This window comes from Palaemon carinicauda, chromosome 9, assembly GCF_036898095.1.
Source record: "Palaemon carinicauda isolate YSFRI2023 chromosome 9, ASM3689809v2, whole genome shotgun sequence".
In the NCBI taxonomy this organism is placed as follows: Eukaryota; Metazoa; Arthropoda; class Malacostraca; order Decapoda; family Palaemonidae; genus Palaemon; species Palaemon carinicauda.
This window is the reverse complement of record NC_090733.1, coordinates 151,499,779-151,514,855: the sequence shown is the minus strand read 5'-3', so window position 1 is coordinate 151,514,855 and position 15,077 is coordinate 151,499,779. Positions and strand designations below refer to the sequence as shown.

General features: G+C 45.3%; 1 protein-coding gene and 1 long non-coding RNA gene across 2 annotated transcripts in view; one reads left to right on the top strand and one right to left on the bottom strand.

Annotated features, from left to right (window-relative positions):
• LOC137647282 (zonadhesin-like) overlaps positions 1-15,077 on the bottom strand; it is a 106,492-nt gene that overhangs the window by 24,886 nt on the left and 66,529 nt on the right. The window contains exons 33-35 of the mRNA XM_068380678.1: positions 3,441-3,632; positions 3,023-3,157; positions 2,614-2,754 (exon numbers count right to left, since the gene is read on the bottom strand). Of these exons, the coding sequence (XP_068236779.1) occupies positions 2,614-2,754; positions 3,023-3,157; positions 3,441-3,632 (468 nt within the window). The remainder of the gene's footprint in view (positions 1-2,613; positions 2,755-3,022; positions 3,158-3,440; positions 3,633-15,077) is intronic.
• LOC137647284 (uncharacterized) overlaps positions 468-15,077 on the top strand; it is a 31,977-nt gene continuing 17,367 nt past the window's right edge. The window contains exons 1-3 of the long non-coding RNA XR_011045567.1: positions 468-1,522; positions 2,600-2,764; positions 2,920-3,178. This is a non-coding gene — a long non-coding RNA (uncharacterized lncRNA). The remainder of the gene's footprint in view (positions 1,523-2,599; positions 2,765-2,919; positions 3,179-15,077) is intronic.

The window sequence follows — 15,077 nt, the reverse complement described above, 5'->3', positions numbered from 1 at the left end:
GGCATCACAGGTCGACCCAGAAAAGGGATTTTGACGAAGGAAAAATCTATTTCTGGGGAGATACCTGTGACGCCCGGTGAAACCCTTCCCTGGTTTTTTTTTTCCCCCATCCCTTTCCTTTCCAAGCCATCTCATATAGAAGGATGTGTAGATGGCGCTCGAGGCGGGCGTCGCTGAGTGAATCAGGTGAGTTTGGTTAGTGCCGCTGTGGCAGCTCCCCCTGTTTGATGAAGGATTTATCTAAATGGAAGATGACCTGTGAATAGTGGTTTTCACATGCCCTATCTTTATACACGACACCCGTAGGGTGCTCGCGCGAGGGTAATAACCTCTGCATTCCATGCTTTAACTTTCTCTGGTATATTTGGAAGTATTTATATCAGAAAAGAGATAAGAAGGACCCTTTTCACCGGGCATTACAGGTATCTCCCCAGAAATAGATTTTTCCTTCGTCAAAATCCCTTTTTTAAAGTTTTAAGTAAATCGAATGTATTTTTCTTATATTTCATAATTGTATGCAGAATACAACTGCACTTTTCTTACATGAAAATGTTTCATTTTAGTTTAACAGTATATGAAACCATAGAAAGAAAATCGATGCAACTTTTTGTATATATTTCTTTATTGCATCTTGCTTCACTTAAATTATAGGCATTGCAATTCCTGTGCATGTAATATCAATATATATAAATGTTAATAGATTTATTATAATATAATTGCTTTATTATAACATATATATTATAATTGCTTTATAAGTTAGAGAAATGCAGATGCTGATATGGTTTATGGTTTTTGGATTAACTGGCTGGCTCAAAGGGTCTAAACCTGATGATTGATTGATCAAGATATCCATGCATGGGCAGCCCACAAGAGGTACATTTTGAAAGCCCTCAACATAGGTTTGGAACATTGAACAAGGATCCTGATGAAGAAATGCAAACAAATTCCATCGAATATTGACTGAGCGGGAAGGTGTCAGGAGCTGAAAAATCCATGGGGGGTGCTGGTAGCCCCATTTTAGTGCCCCTAAACCCATTCCTCCTTGGTCCACAAGAAATTTTATTTTGCTTATTTCGTCCTCACTGCCCAAGTGCCAGAGAGGGAGTTATGGGTTTAAAGGAATTGTCTGCTTGATGCCTGGAACTATACATTTTTGTATTCAAGATTTGTATCTCCCCTTTGGAACATATATAATGTGAAAATCCATGGATCCAGGACTCCTTGGAGGCACTTCATTTCAGGAGTGAGACTGCCTGCTCACTGTCACAAGCTAAGATAGTGATTAAAGTAGAAATCTCCAATCTCCTGCCGAAACAAAGGATAGAATACCTGGGAATGTTGCCCACCAAGGAAGCTTTAGAGAATAGTTGCAGCAACCTCATGGAGGTAGTTTACCTGTTCCTGATCAGACCAACAACTGCTTGGCTTGACAGATTTCCTTGGTCGTCTGTCTTTGCTGGAGAAGCTGGTATTGTGTACATCTCCACCAGAAATCACTTCAGTGATGTCTGAAACAGCAAAGGTGAGTTGCTGAGGATTTCTTTCCTTTGTCTTGCAGGGAACTAGTAGGTCCTGAAGATCTTATCTGGTGGTAAGATGACACGCATTTCCAGAGATATAAAGTTTTCAGACCTCTTCAAGTGAGAATGTTCCTCAATGTATCAAATGAAAAGAGTTGTGTGTACTAAACAGGACATATGTATAATTTCATGTTAAGTTTAACTTTAACCTCTTTACCAATCATTCTCATTCCGTACATCAATGGTCAACTTCTCTTTACCAGAGTGTTGATATCCATTTTGTTAATGATAGAATGGTCATGCCAATTTCCACCAAAGTAAGTCTTATTTTAAAATACACTTTATACATAGCAAATTACGCATATACAGTATATACATAAAGTACATCCATATATAAACATGACCAATTGATTACTTGTGGTGGAACTGAAAAGAACAGTAATACTCTTACAATGATCACTTTGGGATTTCGGTTAATGATGAAGACCTTTCTCTATGACTGTACACTAAAATATTTGTTGATAAAAATGTGTTTTGCTTTGAATTTACAAAAAAAAAAAAAAGTAATTAAGACTTTTAATCCATATTTCCTTGGCTTCAAGGCATTAGCATTAATTTTTATATGTATTGTATTTTTTGCCACTATTTGGGTGAAACATAACATACTACTGTATATGTTGCTTGTACAGTATCTGACTGTACAATATTTTTGTCCTCACTTCCCCTTGAAAAATACGGGTGGAATTACTGAAATTGAAAGGCAGAGAAGTGAGATTTGTTCAAACATGGCTAATTGCTGTGTGATATAGAGTTTTTGGCCCAAGGATATCACCAGTAACTTGCCTTTTAGCCTTCAGTTTGGTTGTTATAATGGACACATAAGATTGCTATTTAGACAGACTTTTAATATTATGTAAATTTTGCTCTCCCATTAAGCTGTACTCTATTTTCTGATTAAAAAAAGCCATGGTTCTAATTTTGCATTCCCTTTTCCTCTATTCAGTGATCAACTAAAACCCAAGGCTCTTAAGTAATTGCTGGTTTTTAATTTAAACATAAAAGCAAATAAAACATTACAGGGGATTGTCTTAACCTTTAGTATTGAACAGCTCCTATTAACATATTCATATGAATGAACATCCGAAGATGGGGCAGATTTTGAGCAGAAATTTTGAGGCTCTGGATCTCTGCACTTCTCCCCAATACTCCAGCTTTCTAAAAACGCTCCAATATTCTGCAAAGAAGTAAGTTTATATAACATTAGGATTAAATCATAATTTGAAAAAGTGTCTATATTACCAAAATATTTATATGTCCCTTGCAAAAATTACTAAGATGTGCAATTTTTCAACTTTTTTTATATATAAAAGTGCATGTACAAAAATAATTTAATTTTCAGATTATTATGACTGAATAAGATTGACCAAAAAGTCAATATGGTCATCAAAAATGAAGAAAAAAAAGGTAATTTAACACTATCAGTTCAGAAAGGCTCTACCGACCGTTGACTGCAACCCTGAAGGCAAGCTAAAGTCATCTTGTGGATGGTTGTTGAGGTTTCCACACAAGCCACAAGTTTTGCCCATGTGTTCTCCCCCAACTATCACCTCCACTTGCCCTCTGGAGTGCCATACAACCTGTACATTTACCAAATAAAGGTGAGGTCAGATTTTTAAAGCTGTTAAACATAAGCTAGTTATTTAATAGAGCTTAGTGATCATTATAGAAAATTTCATTCATTCTTCAAAGGACCTTGGTCAATAAATGTTCTAATTATAATTAACCTATACAAGCAACTTAAATTATCAATGTAGGTAAACTGCTGCAATAAAAAAGATGTACAGCAAGACTAAATTGCTGAAAAATACTTTAATATTTGTACTAAATGCTGTAAAAAGTTAAGAAAAGGATCACTCTTACCTGTAGACCCTTATCAGTAATAACCACAACGTTGTGCCCATGTGAATAGACGGCAGTAGTTGAAGTTACATAAGGAAGCAATTCCTTAACTTCATTCACAGTAACATCGCTATCCTTCCCCAGTTCTATTTTATCTTCACCAACCACCACTGTTACCATGATGACAGCTAAACCTTCTACGGAATCTCCAAACTGCAAAGTGTATGAATTCTACTAAAGGACTTCTTTATGAAGAATAGTTACATTTGGAAAGTATTCATTTTATGCAGGTATGTATTTGTTATTGTATGGAATGCAAGATGATATCCCATGATCATTTGAAAAAGAAATATAACAACAGCTTTGCTAGATTTTGATTTAATTTTATTTGGCTTGCCCATTATTTAAAATTTGTCAGTTCTATTAAATTTGCATTTAAAATAAAAAAAATCAAAGTCCATTCATTTTAAACTGCAGGATTAACTGAATAAATTGAAAAATGATATTTTCCTTATAAAATAAATTTTTGAATATACTTACCCAGTGAATATATAAATAGCAGACATCTCCGACGGCCCGACAGATTCCAAAAAACTCGCGAGCGATCGCCATGAAGGATGCGGGTGTGCCCACCAGCGCAGACTATTGGTCAGATACCACATATACTTCTCAACCACTCCAGTTCTTCTCAGTCCGCTGGGTCTCTATCGGGGAGGAAGGGAGGGCCTTTAATATTATATATTCACCGGGTAAGTATATCAAAAAAATTATTTTATAAGGAAAATATCATTTTTAAATATTAAACTTAGCCGGTGAATATATAAATAGCTGATTCACACCCATGGCGGTGGGTAGAGACCAGTATTAATCCAATAAACGGATTTTGTGCGAAGCGAAAAATCTATTTTTGGGTGAGATAGCCATGGCGTCCTGATGGAAGGTTCCTTTTTTGGTAGCTTCCTTGGGTATATCACTACTAAATATTCCCAGAGAATTTAACCACAGGTTATCACAGAATTCTAACTTCTGGAGCGAGTATCCTAAAGGTTTCCCTTATAAGACATCGTATATCAACGGGACGCATGTATTAACGCGCCACATAGCTATCTACACCCCAAACAGAGTTAACACTTCGGTGTGTAGGGGCGGAAAATAGCTGGGAGCCGTTCCACAGCTAATCTCGTTCGTGGCTACTTTTGGTACTCGAGACGTAAACAAACGGGCGCCATTGCTAAATGACGTCACGTCCGTCGTCATCCTGAAGCCAGTTGCTTGCCGATCGCCATGATACAGCAGAGCAGGGTGGGACCTAAAAACTGGAAGAAGTAGCAGGGAGGGTCCATCAGGACGCCATGGCTATCTCACCCAAAAATAGATTTTTCGCTTCGCTCAAAATCCGTTTTTTTGGCTCAAGCCATGGCGTCCTGATGGAAGAATACCAGAAAATCAATGTATCGTGGTAGATTTTCCCCTATTGAGTAAGTGCCAAAGGCTTTGAATAGGGTAGCATAGTAATCTTAATAAAAGAACCGTAGGGAAGAGACCTTCCTGCCCCCTTGGCAGTGAAGTTCCCACGGGCCATGCCGAGATCAAAGCGGGTATTGAAGGGCTATTCACCCTGCTAGAAGAACCTGAAGAACTTGGAGACAAGACTGAATGGTTGGCATTCGTATAGGAACATTCTCAAAGGCAGACGAGTGGTGGTTAGACACTGTATGTAGAGGAGATTAGTCTCGTCTCTAAGGTATAAAGAGTAACTATTCGTATTGGAATATTACATTGCATAGGTGAATATATAATAAGGGTTAAGACCTTAGTATCTTCATTAACCATAAGAGGAAGGGGATAATAAAACTATGACAGACATGTATTTCATATTATAAGTAGGAGCGGATTGAGACGCACAAGTAATAAAATAAGAATTTTATTTCACAATTGCAGAAAATTTAAATGAATTGCAATAATATGTAAAGTTAATTTACAACAAATTATAATGTACATAGTAATAAAGACTTGCTCTTGAATCTGAAAGAGAATTTCAAATTTATTAGTAGGCACTCGTTCTCGAGGAACGTCAGTCTTTAATTAAAACACATCATGCTCTAGGCATGCGGCACTCGTGTGACGACTATGACATTTCACCTGGGATAAGAACAGTTATAAGAAAGCACTAAGTGTTTTCGACATCACTACGTATCGCTCGAGGGTCAACATAGGCACCCGAAGAGTTAGTCCCAAGTAACTCGCTGTTCTATGCAGAGTTAGGTGCAGGTTTCATAACACTACCTGCGGCTACCACAAAATGTTTGACTTCGTGCACTTGTTTCGCATAATGTTTGAAGAAAACACGCGAGGACTTCCAGCCTGTGAAACTTTTAAGGCTTTCGAAGTCCATACTCTGAAAGAAATTCAGAGACGATGCAACTTTTCTAGGATCGTGACCGGCGGGTGTACTGTCAGGATCCCCTCTGCGAATGAAGTAGGTGATTTTCGCTCTTAATTGTTTCAGTGACAGGTCGCTGCCCGATGTTTCTCCTTTGAAGAGTTGGCCTCCACCAAAGTCCGAAGTTCTGCGAAGATAGACCTTGAGGCTCTCTACTAGGCATAGAGAGGCATCTTCCTTCAGGGGGCATATTCTCCAAGGGCCCCATCTTTTGGTGGGTAATTCGTTTTTGGCGAGAAACGTCGGATCCGGGGAGAGGGTAAGGTCTCCTGAATCAGTAAACAGGATATGACCCTCTTCTCTTGATAATGCCACTATTTTGCTGACTCAGGCTCCTGAAGCAAGAGCAAAGAGAAATATAACTTTCAGAGAGGGCATGAATCATTATCCAAGTTGGAGGCGAAATGGAGCACCTTGTCCAATGACCAGGAGATCGGTTTCGGTGGGGGTGCTGGGCGTAGACGAACGCATGCTTTCGGCAGTTTATTGAAGATGTCGCTGGACAGATCAATTTGGAAGGCATACAACAGTGGTCTAGTCAAGGCCGATTTGCAAGTAGAAATCGTATTGGCTGCCAAGCCCTGTCCATGAAGGTGAATAAAGAAGGACATGCAAAAATCAATGGTGATTTCCGTAGGATTTTTTGCCTTGACGAATGAGACCCATTTTCTCCAAGATGATTCGTATTGCCGTCTTGTGGATTCGGTCTTGTATTCCTCGAGGAAGTCTAGACTTTTCTTCGAGATCCCAAACCTCTTCTTCGCGGCTAGGGAGAGAAAATCATGAGATGAAGGTCCTTGATTTTCGATGATGAAGCGAAGACAGTCGACTTCTGTACTTGCTGGGAGAGAGCTGGGCCCGGGAGAGGGATCAGCGTGGGCTGCAGCTCCAGGACCAGGGGGTACCAGTTGCTCCGGGGCCACTTGGGAGCCACTAGGGCCGCTGTCCCTTTGAAGGTTCTCAGTTTGGAGAGGACTTTCAGCAGAAGGTTGGTGGGAGGGAACAGGTAGATCTTGGACCATCTGTTCCAATCCAGGGACATAGCGTCCACTGCCTCTGCCTTGGGGTCCTCGTACGGGGCCACATATCGAGGAAGTTGATTGTTGTCGCTCGTTGCGAAGAGATTGATCTGAAGTTCCGGGACTTGGCGAGAGATGAAGGAGAATGATCTTGCGTCTAGAGACCATTCCGACTCTATCGGGCTTGTCCGAGATAGAGCGTCCGCCGTCACGTTGCGGAATCCTTGTAGGTGAACTGCAGATAGGTGCCACTTCTTCCTCTCTGCCAGACGGAAGATTGTTAGAAGCACCTGATTTATCTGGGGCGATCTTGAGCCTTGGCGATTGAGACATCGAACTACCACCGAGTTGTCTAGGGTTAGACGAATATAGATCGAGGGAGGCGGGGAGAGTTTCTTCAGTGTTAGAAGGACCGCCATGGCCTCCAAGATGTTGATGTGAAAAGTCTTGAATAGTGGAGACCACGTGCCTTGAGCCTGTTTTTGGTGGGAGCGACCTCCCCAACCCTCCAGCGAAGCGTCCGTGTGGACGTTGAGTGATGGAGGTGGGTGTTGAAGAGGGATGGACCTTTTCAGGGCCTTTGCTTCCGACCACGGCTTGAGGAGAAGTCGAAGTCTGTTTGGGAGCCGTCTCTTGAGGTCTCTTCGAGCGATGGATGCAGAACGTCTCCAGACTCCCGCGGCATCCTTTAGCTGTGCACGAAGCACCGGGTTTGTCACTGAGGCGAACTGTAGAGAGCCTATAACTCTTTCCTGCTGGCGTCTTGAGATCCGCTTGGATTTCAGTAGTCGCTTGACAGACCCTGCTATTTCCTTCCTTTTCTTCTGGGGGATGGAAAGGCGGTGTGACTGAAGGTTCCACTGGATTCCTAACCATTGGAACTTCTGAGCTGGAGAGAGGCGAGATTTCTTCGCGTTTATCTTGAATCCCAGGTGTTCTAGGTACTGGGTGACTTTGCTGCAGGATTTTAAACAATCCTCGGGCGATGGAGCCCAGACTAGCCAATCGTCGAGGTAGGCCATCACCTGGACGTCTCGGAGGCGGAGCTGTTGTACTATGGCGTCCGCCAGCTTTGTGAAGATCCGAGGGGCCACGTTGAGGCCGAAAGGCATGGCCCTGAAGGCGTAGCTTTCCCTTTGGAGTCGAAATCCTAGGTAGGAGGAAGCGTGATGGTTCACTGGAACGTGCCAGTAGGCATCCGCCAGGTCTATGGAGACCGCGTAAGAACCTCGAGGCAGAAGGGACCTTATCTGTTGAAGAGTCAGCATCTTGAACTTGTCGTTCGCTATGAACTTGTTGAGGGGGGATAAGTCCAGAATGACTCTGAGTTTGTCGGAGTCTTTCTTGGGGACGCAAAACAGTCTCCCTTGGAACCTGGTGGACTTTACCCTCCTTATCACCTTCTTGTTCAAGAGATCTAGGACATATTCTTCCAGAAGGGGGGGTGATCGTTGGAAGAATTACTGGAAGGTTGGGGGTGGTTGAGTCCAACTCCAGCCTAGACCTTTCTTGACGATGCTGTGTGCCCAGGGATCGAAGGTCCAACGATCCTGGAATTGGCGGAGTCTTCCTCCCACCGGAAGCACTTCATTGCTTCTGGTGTCCCGAGGGCTTACTGCCTCGGCCGCTAGCTCCCCTTCCTCCTCTGCCTCTGGAGGGACGGCGAGATGCGTCTCTGCTTGCACCCCTGTTTGAGCCTCTACCTTTGGGACGAAAGGTAGATGTCCGTTGCTCAAAGGCAGGGGTGAAAACCGGTGACTGGGACAAAACCGGTTGGGTGACCAACTGAAAGGTCTGTTGTGGCTGAGAAGTCACTTAGGGAGTAGCAGGTCCCGGAAACTGTCGTCGCTGTTGACGTTGCTGGGGATTTTGCTTGGAGGATTTCCTCTTAGGTTGAGGGCCATCGTCCTGAGAGGATTTCCTCTTTTTTGACATGCCCCACTTGTTGAGAAGGTTCCTATTCTCAGTGGCAGCCTTGTCAGTGATCTCTTTCACAAGATCGGAGGGGAAGAGGTGTTTACCCCAGACGTTGGAGGAAATCAGCCTCCGGGGTTCGTGTTTCACAGTGGCACTTAAGAACACGAATTCTCGACAGGCTCTCCGAGCCTTCATGAAGTGGTACAAGTCCTTCACCAGAGTCGCCATGTGCGATTTGGCGAGTACCATGTAGTGGTCGGGGGCTCTGGTGTCACCAGCCATGACATCAAGTTGTACCTGGAGGGACATGGATGCTGCGAGCCTTTCCTTCGTGTCTTGTTCCCGACGAAGGAGATGGTCATTGAGTTTCGGGAGGTCCTCGTTAAACTGATGTCCGGCTACGTCAGGATCTAACTTTCCCACCACGAAGGTATGCTGGATATCCTTCCAGTGTAGAGCGTTGGGGGAAGTTACCATTTAGAAGGGTCTGCACTCCTCCAGTGCAGGGCAGGGTTTCCCTTCTTCCACAGCCTTGTGGCACGCAGCGAAGGCCTTTTCCGTGAAGGGAAGGATTGCGTCGTCGGGTGCGACGTAAGTAGGGTGCTGCTTGCTCAGGGCCGGAAGCTTAGAGCAGGTAAAACCCCTACTTTTGAACGCGGTGGCTAGCATAGCCTGAGCCTTCGAGAGATCGAACACTATCACCTCCTTTGGTTCGGTCTCTTCTTTAGAGGCAGGTTCAGAACGAAGCCGGACGTAACAGTCCGGGTAAGCCTCAAAGTTCGGGAAGAACTCCACTTCTTCCAGGGGGAACGTACCGATCTTATCACTGACAAAGATCCTTCCGGTCGCGATAACCATATGCTCGGCATACCTCCAGGGGTTGGCATGTGAGCATGCAGGGAGGTCCTTAACCGTGATCATCTTCGGTTCTTTGGACCCTCCCATGGACCTGATGAACTCGAGTCATTTGAAGCTTCTCTTCCATAAGGGCTTCTATCATCCGGAACATCTCTTGGGCGGATGGGATGGGATCCGGGGTAGCGGAGGTAGACGGGAGAGACACTTCCGTCGGTGTAGGAGTAGGGGCGGGGATGGAAGGCGAAGCGACCTCCTGCTCCGACTCAGTGTATACCACCTGGTCCTCTTCATCTTCCGCGCCTCGGGCCATGAGGGTCTGCTCCGTGTCCTCCGAAATATCCGACATATGTTCATCGTTTTCGGAATCCAGGCGACACTCGTGCATGGACTGGGCAATGACTACGTCGGGTTCCACCGTGATCTGGACGGTGGGGATCTGATCTTTGGGGACCACAGAATCAGGGGAGGCCTTTGGGAACAATAAGGCCCTCATATCTTCAGTGGCAAGGTACGGTCCAGTGGCGTTCTTCTGGAAGCCACGCACCCACTTGCGTAGCTTATCCCGAGAAGCGTCCCTGATCTCCGCTGAGGGAGGGTTATGAAAAGCATCGACCAGGTGATCCTGGCAGACCGTACAGTTCTACGGGTCCCAGAACTTCAGATCCCCTTTCTTGTTGGCACAAGGGGCATGGGTCCTACACGCCGTATGCCCATAGAAGTGCGGGCACTTCACTGCACAGAAGCCGTGGTCACACTTCATCTGCTCCTCCTGTAAAAGAAAGAGAACACGAGTATGGGGGGTCATAAGAATGACTCTTAAACTAAAGTTAAATATTAATTATTCATTTTAACTTGACAATAGGTGTGATGCACAGAGGATGGGCTGAGAGAGGGAGATAGGTACATACTCCGTGTATCTCGCCCGGCTGGTTACCGTAACCTTCATCCATGGACAATCCGTTGTGACCGAAGGCACAGGATAGAATTCAACATAGAATGCCCGTAGGGCAGTGGGAATTCTATTGGAAATTGTCAAGGATATAAGGCTAGGACTGAGGCCAGTCAGATTCCAGAATTGGGAACTAGAAGATCCCATAGGGTAACGGTTTCCGGCAACCAGCCGTGCTAAGATACACATAGCATGCTGGAAATCTGTGATATGCAAGAAGACAGCATGATTACTAATAGAACGGTAATAAAATACCGATCCATTTACGTAAACAAGTCATCTGGTTGCAGTGTAGGGCTATCAACATCAGATGATAGCTAGTAGAAGGGGGTGCAAGTCGTCTTGACACCTCCGGAAGGTTCCAGAAGACCGCCGGCACGCCGAAGGCTGCTCCAGCAGAGTTTCTGGCATTAGGGAAGACAATATAGAAGTCAAGAGCAATACCAGGGTGGCGGCCACCGGAACCGCGGCGGCACGCCAGCAGGGAGCGGCGGCTCCGGCAGCCGTAGGTAGCCGGCTTGGTGACAGGGACAAGGGTGGTTATAGCAGAACCGGACTGCCGGCAGCGGATGCCGGCACTCCGGGGGCCGGCCGGTGGACGGACGACCAAAGCTAAGAGGAAGGAGGGGAGGCTATCGGCTGGAAGCCGGTGGCAGGCGGCAGTCCCTCGGCACACGGAGGACTGGCGGCCCAGAGGGTAAGGGATAAGTCACCAAGGTAGGAGGTGGGTATCGCCGACAGTGGAGGCGGCAAGGGACCGGCACCAGGATAGTGAAAGAGACAGAAGGAGGGATGTAGAGGTCCGGCCACGGACCCCAAGACATCCCACCTGAGAGGGTGTACCCATGATAGAGATTAGCCCTATCACCCAGAAGCAGGGGCCGCAGAGGACCGGGAGCTAAGGTAGCCCAAGGGAGGGCTAGGGAACACCCAAGAGGGGGGGGGGGGACCCCTGCAGACAGAATGCATCCAGTGGCTAACCCCATAGGACACTATGAAGGGTATATGTACCAGAGCGGACTGCACATAGGAGCTCAAGGTAGCCCTAACACTCCACCCTAAGGAGGAGTTGTAGGACAGGGGACAGATGTGTATAGACTAACCTAAGTATAGGCTAGGCCATACAAGAGATAGGTGGGGAGGGGAGAAGAGAAGGGTCTTCTGTGGAGGAGGTTCTGTACCAGAGCGGCCACCAAGGAAGGGAGGACACTCCCTAGCCTAAGGTAAGGCAGCCTGTCTGAGAACGGTGCATGGGTATCGTTTCAGCAAGGTACACAACTAAACCCTCCAAAACCTAACCTAGAGCAGGGATGTTACATCCTGAACTAGGAAGGATGGAAGACGTATCGCTATTGCAGGGATGGTCAGAGACCTAACCCCAGCAATAGAGGAAGGACTAGTCTTTCCTCATTCTCGGACGCAACCCTAAGGGGGAATCATTCCCTTAGGGAGGACAGAGAAGCGATATAATACTCTGATATGAGCTTGATCCCCTTACGTGGTAGGGGGAGCAAGGCTATGCAGAGGGGATGCCCTAAGGCAGGGGATGAAGGAAGTATATAGGGGTCCTACGTGTAGGTTAGGTTAGAAAGACACGCTATCTAACCTGTCCCTTATATGGTCCCTGAAGGCGAAAACACTTGCATCACAGTCAAAAGTATTGTAAAATAATGCCACTATCTTCATAATTAACCTAGGATCACTGATAAATATCATGCATGAACACTGATATAGGTGCTCTGGCCTAGGGGCTATAGTAGCCAACTGGTATGGGGTCAGTCGATGACCGATAAAAAAGCGTCGAAACACGATATAAAAGTTCCTAGCTATGAAGACTAAATAACTAATAGTATCGATTAGTTAAAGAGGCCGGAAAAAACGCTGTTGAGGCTAACTAAATAAGGCATGCAAACAACAGCGACGCCATAAAATGGCGGGTCCGGTCGAGGCACAGCTCTGCCACAAAACATCAAATATCTCGAAAAGTAAAATTTACTTTACGGTCAGAGCTTAATTAAACAATACTGGAACCTTGTACTCAACTTTCCAGAAGAAGGCGAGGCCGAAGGTAGCGACATGACGAAGATGCAGGTTGATGAAAAGAGCGTAGGGAAAATCTGTCTTAGTAAGGCAAGCTACTAGCAGAAGGATGGCGACGGACGTGACGTCATTTAGCAGTGGCGCCCGTTTGTTTACGTCTCGAGTACCAAAAGTAGCCACGAACGAGATTAGCTGTGGAACGGCTCCCAGCTATTCTCCGCCCCTACACACCGAAGTGTTAACTCTGTTTGGGGTGTAGATAGCTATGTGGCGCGTTAATACATGCGTCCCCTGTTGATATACGATGTCTTAAAAGGGAAACCTTCAGGATACTCGCTCCAGAAGTTAGAATTCTGTGATAACCTGTGGTTAAATTCTCTGGGAATATTTAGTAGTGATATACCCAAGGAAGCTACCAAAAAAGGAACCTTCCATCAGGACGCCATGGCTTGAGCCCAAAAAAGGCGTATATGCTCAAGAGTTTTTGACAAATATTTCACAAAAAACAAACTTAGGTACCTGGTAAGGAAGCCGACTCTGATGATTACTTTGCCTCATTAGTCCGCTTTCCTCACGAAGCCCAGCCATCCTCTCAGGATGCTGAAAGACTCCCAGGAGTTGTTATATCCAGGGCGAAAACCCCTATAACAGGACCTCATCAATACCCTTAATCTGGGCGCTCTCAAGAAACAACATTTTGACCACCCGCCAAATCAAAAAGATTGCGAAAGACTTCTTAGTCTCCCGTACAACCCAAAATAAGATTTTAAAATTTCAAGAGTAGATTAAAAGGATATTGGGATTAAGGGAATGTAGTGGTAGAGCCTTCACCCACTACTGCACACGCTGCTACGAATGGTCCCAGTGTGTAGCAGTCCTCATAAGGAGTCTGGACATCTTTCAAGTAATATGAAGCGAATACCGACTTGCCTCTCCAAAAGGTCGCGTCCATAATACTTTTAATGGATCTATTTGCTTAAACGCTACTGAAGTTGCTATCGCTCTGACTTCATGAGCCTTGACTTTAAGTAAATTATGATCCTTCTCACTTAAATGAGAGTGTGCCTCCCGAATCAAAAGTCTAATAAAATAAGACCACGCATTCTTAGACATGGGCAAAGAGGGCTTTTTAACGGAGCACCATAAAGCCTCTGAACAACCTCGTAGCGGTTTAGCTCTGGTTAAAAAAAAAAAATTTAAGAGCTCTAACGGGGCACAGCACTCTTTCAACTTCATTCCCCACAATCTCAGAAAGACTGGGGATTTCAAATGATTTAGGCCAAGGACGAGACAGAAGTCCATTCTTGGCCAAAAAACCAAGTTGAAGAGCGCATACTGCTTTATTAGTGGAGAAGCCGATGTTCTTGCTAAAAGCATATATCTCACTAACCCTTTTAGCCGAAGCCAAGCACACCAAAAAAAAAAAAAAAGTGTCTTGAGGGTAAGATCCTTCAGGGAGGCTGAATTTAATGGTTCAAACCTGTCTGACATAAGGAACTGTAGGATCACGTCCAAGTTCCAAGCAGGAGTCGAAATATGACGCTCCTTGGAAGACTCGAAAGACTTAAGCAGGTCTTGGAGATCTTTGTTATTAGAAAGATCCAAACCCCTATGCCTGAAAACAGAAGCTAACATGCTTCTGTAGCCTTTAATGGTGGATGCAGAGAGGGAGCGACCGTTTCTCAGATAAAGCAGAAAATCCGCAATCTGCGCTACAGAGGCACTTGGAAGAGGAAATAGAGGAGGACTTGCACCAGTCTCTAAATACCTCCCATTTCGACTGATAGATCCTGATGGTAGAGGATCTTCTAGCCCTCGCGATCGTTCTAGCTGCCTCCTTCGAAAACCCTCGAGCTCAAGAGAGTCTTTCGATAGTCTGAAGGCAGTTAGACGAAGCGTGGGGAGGCTTTGATGAAATCTCTTTACGTGAGGCTGTCGTAAGAGATCCATCCGCAACAGCAGACTTCTAGGAACGTCTACCAGCCATAGAAGTACCTCTGTGAACCACTTTCTCGCGGGCCAGCGTGGAGCAACCAACGTCAACCTGGTCCCTTCGTGAGAGGTGAACTTCTGCAGCACCTTGTTTAGGATCTTGAAAGGTGGAAAGGCATAAATGTCCAGGTGAGACCAGTCCAGCAGGAAAGCGTCTATGTGGGCGGCCTCTGGATCTGGAACTGGAAAGCAGTAAGTCGAGAGCCTCTTTGTCAGTGAAGTCACAAAAAGATCTATGGTGGGTTGACCCCATGTCATCCATAGCTTCTCGCACACAGTCTTGTGCAACGTCAACTCCATGGAGATGACTTGTCCTCTTCTGCTGAGGCAGTCCACCAAGACATTCATTTTTCCTTGCACAAATCTCGCCAAAGGAGGGATGTTACTTGCCTTAAATGGAGTTCCTTCTGATCCGTGGACCAAAGACCCGAGCATTCCAG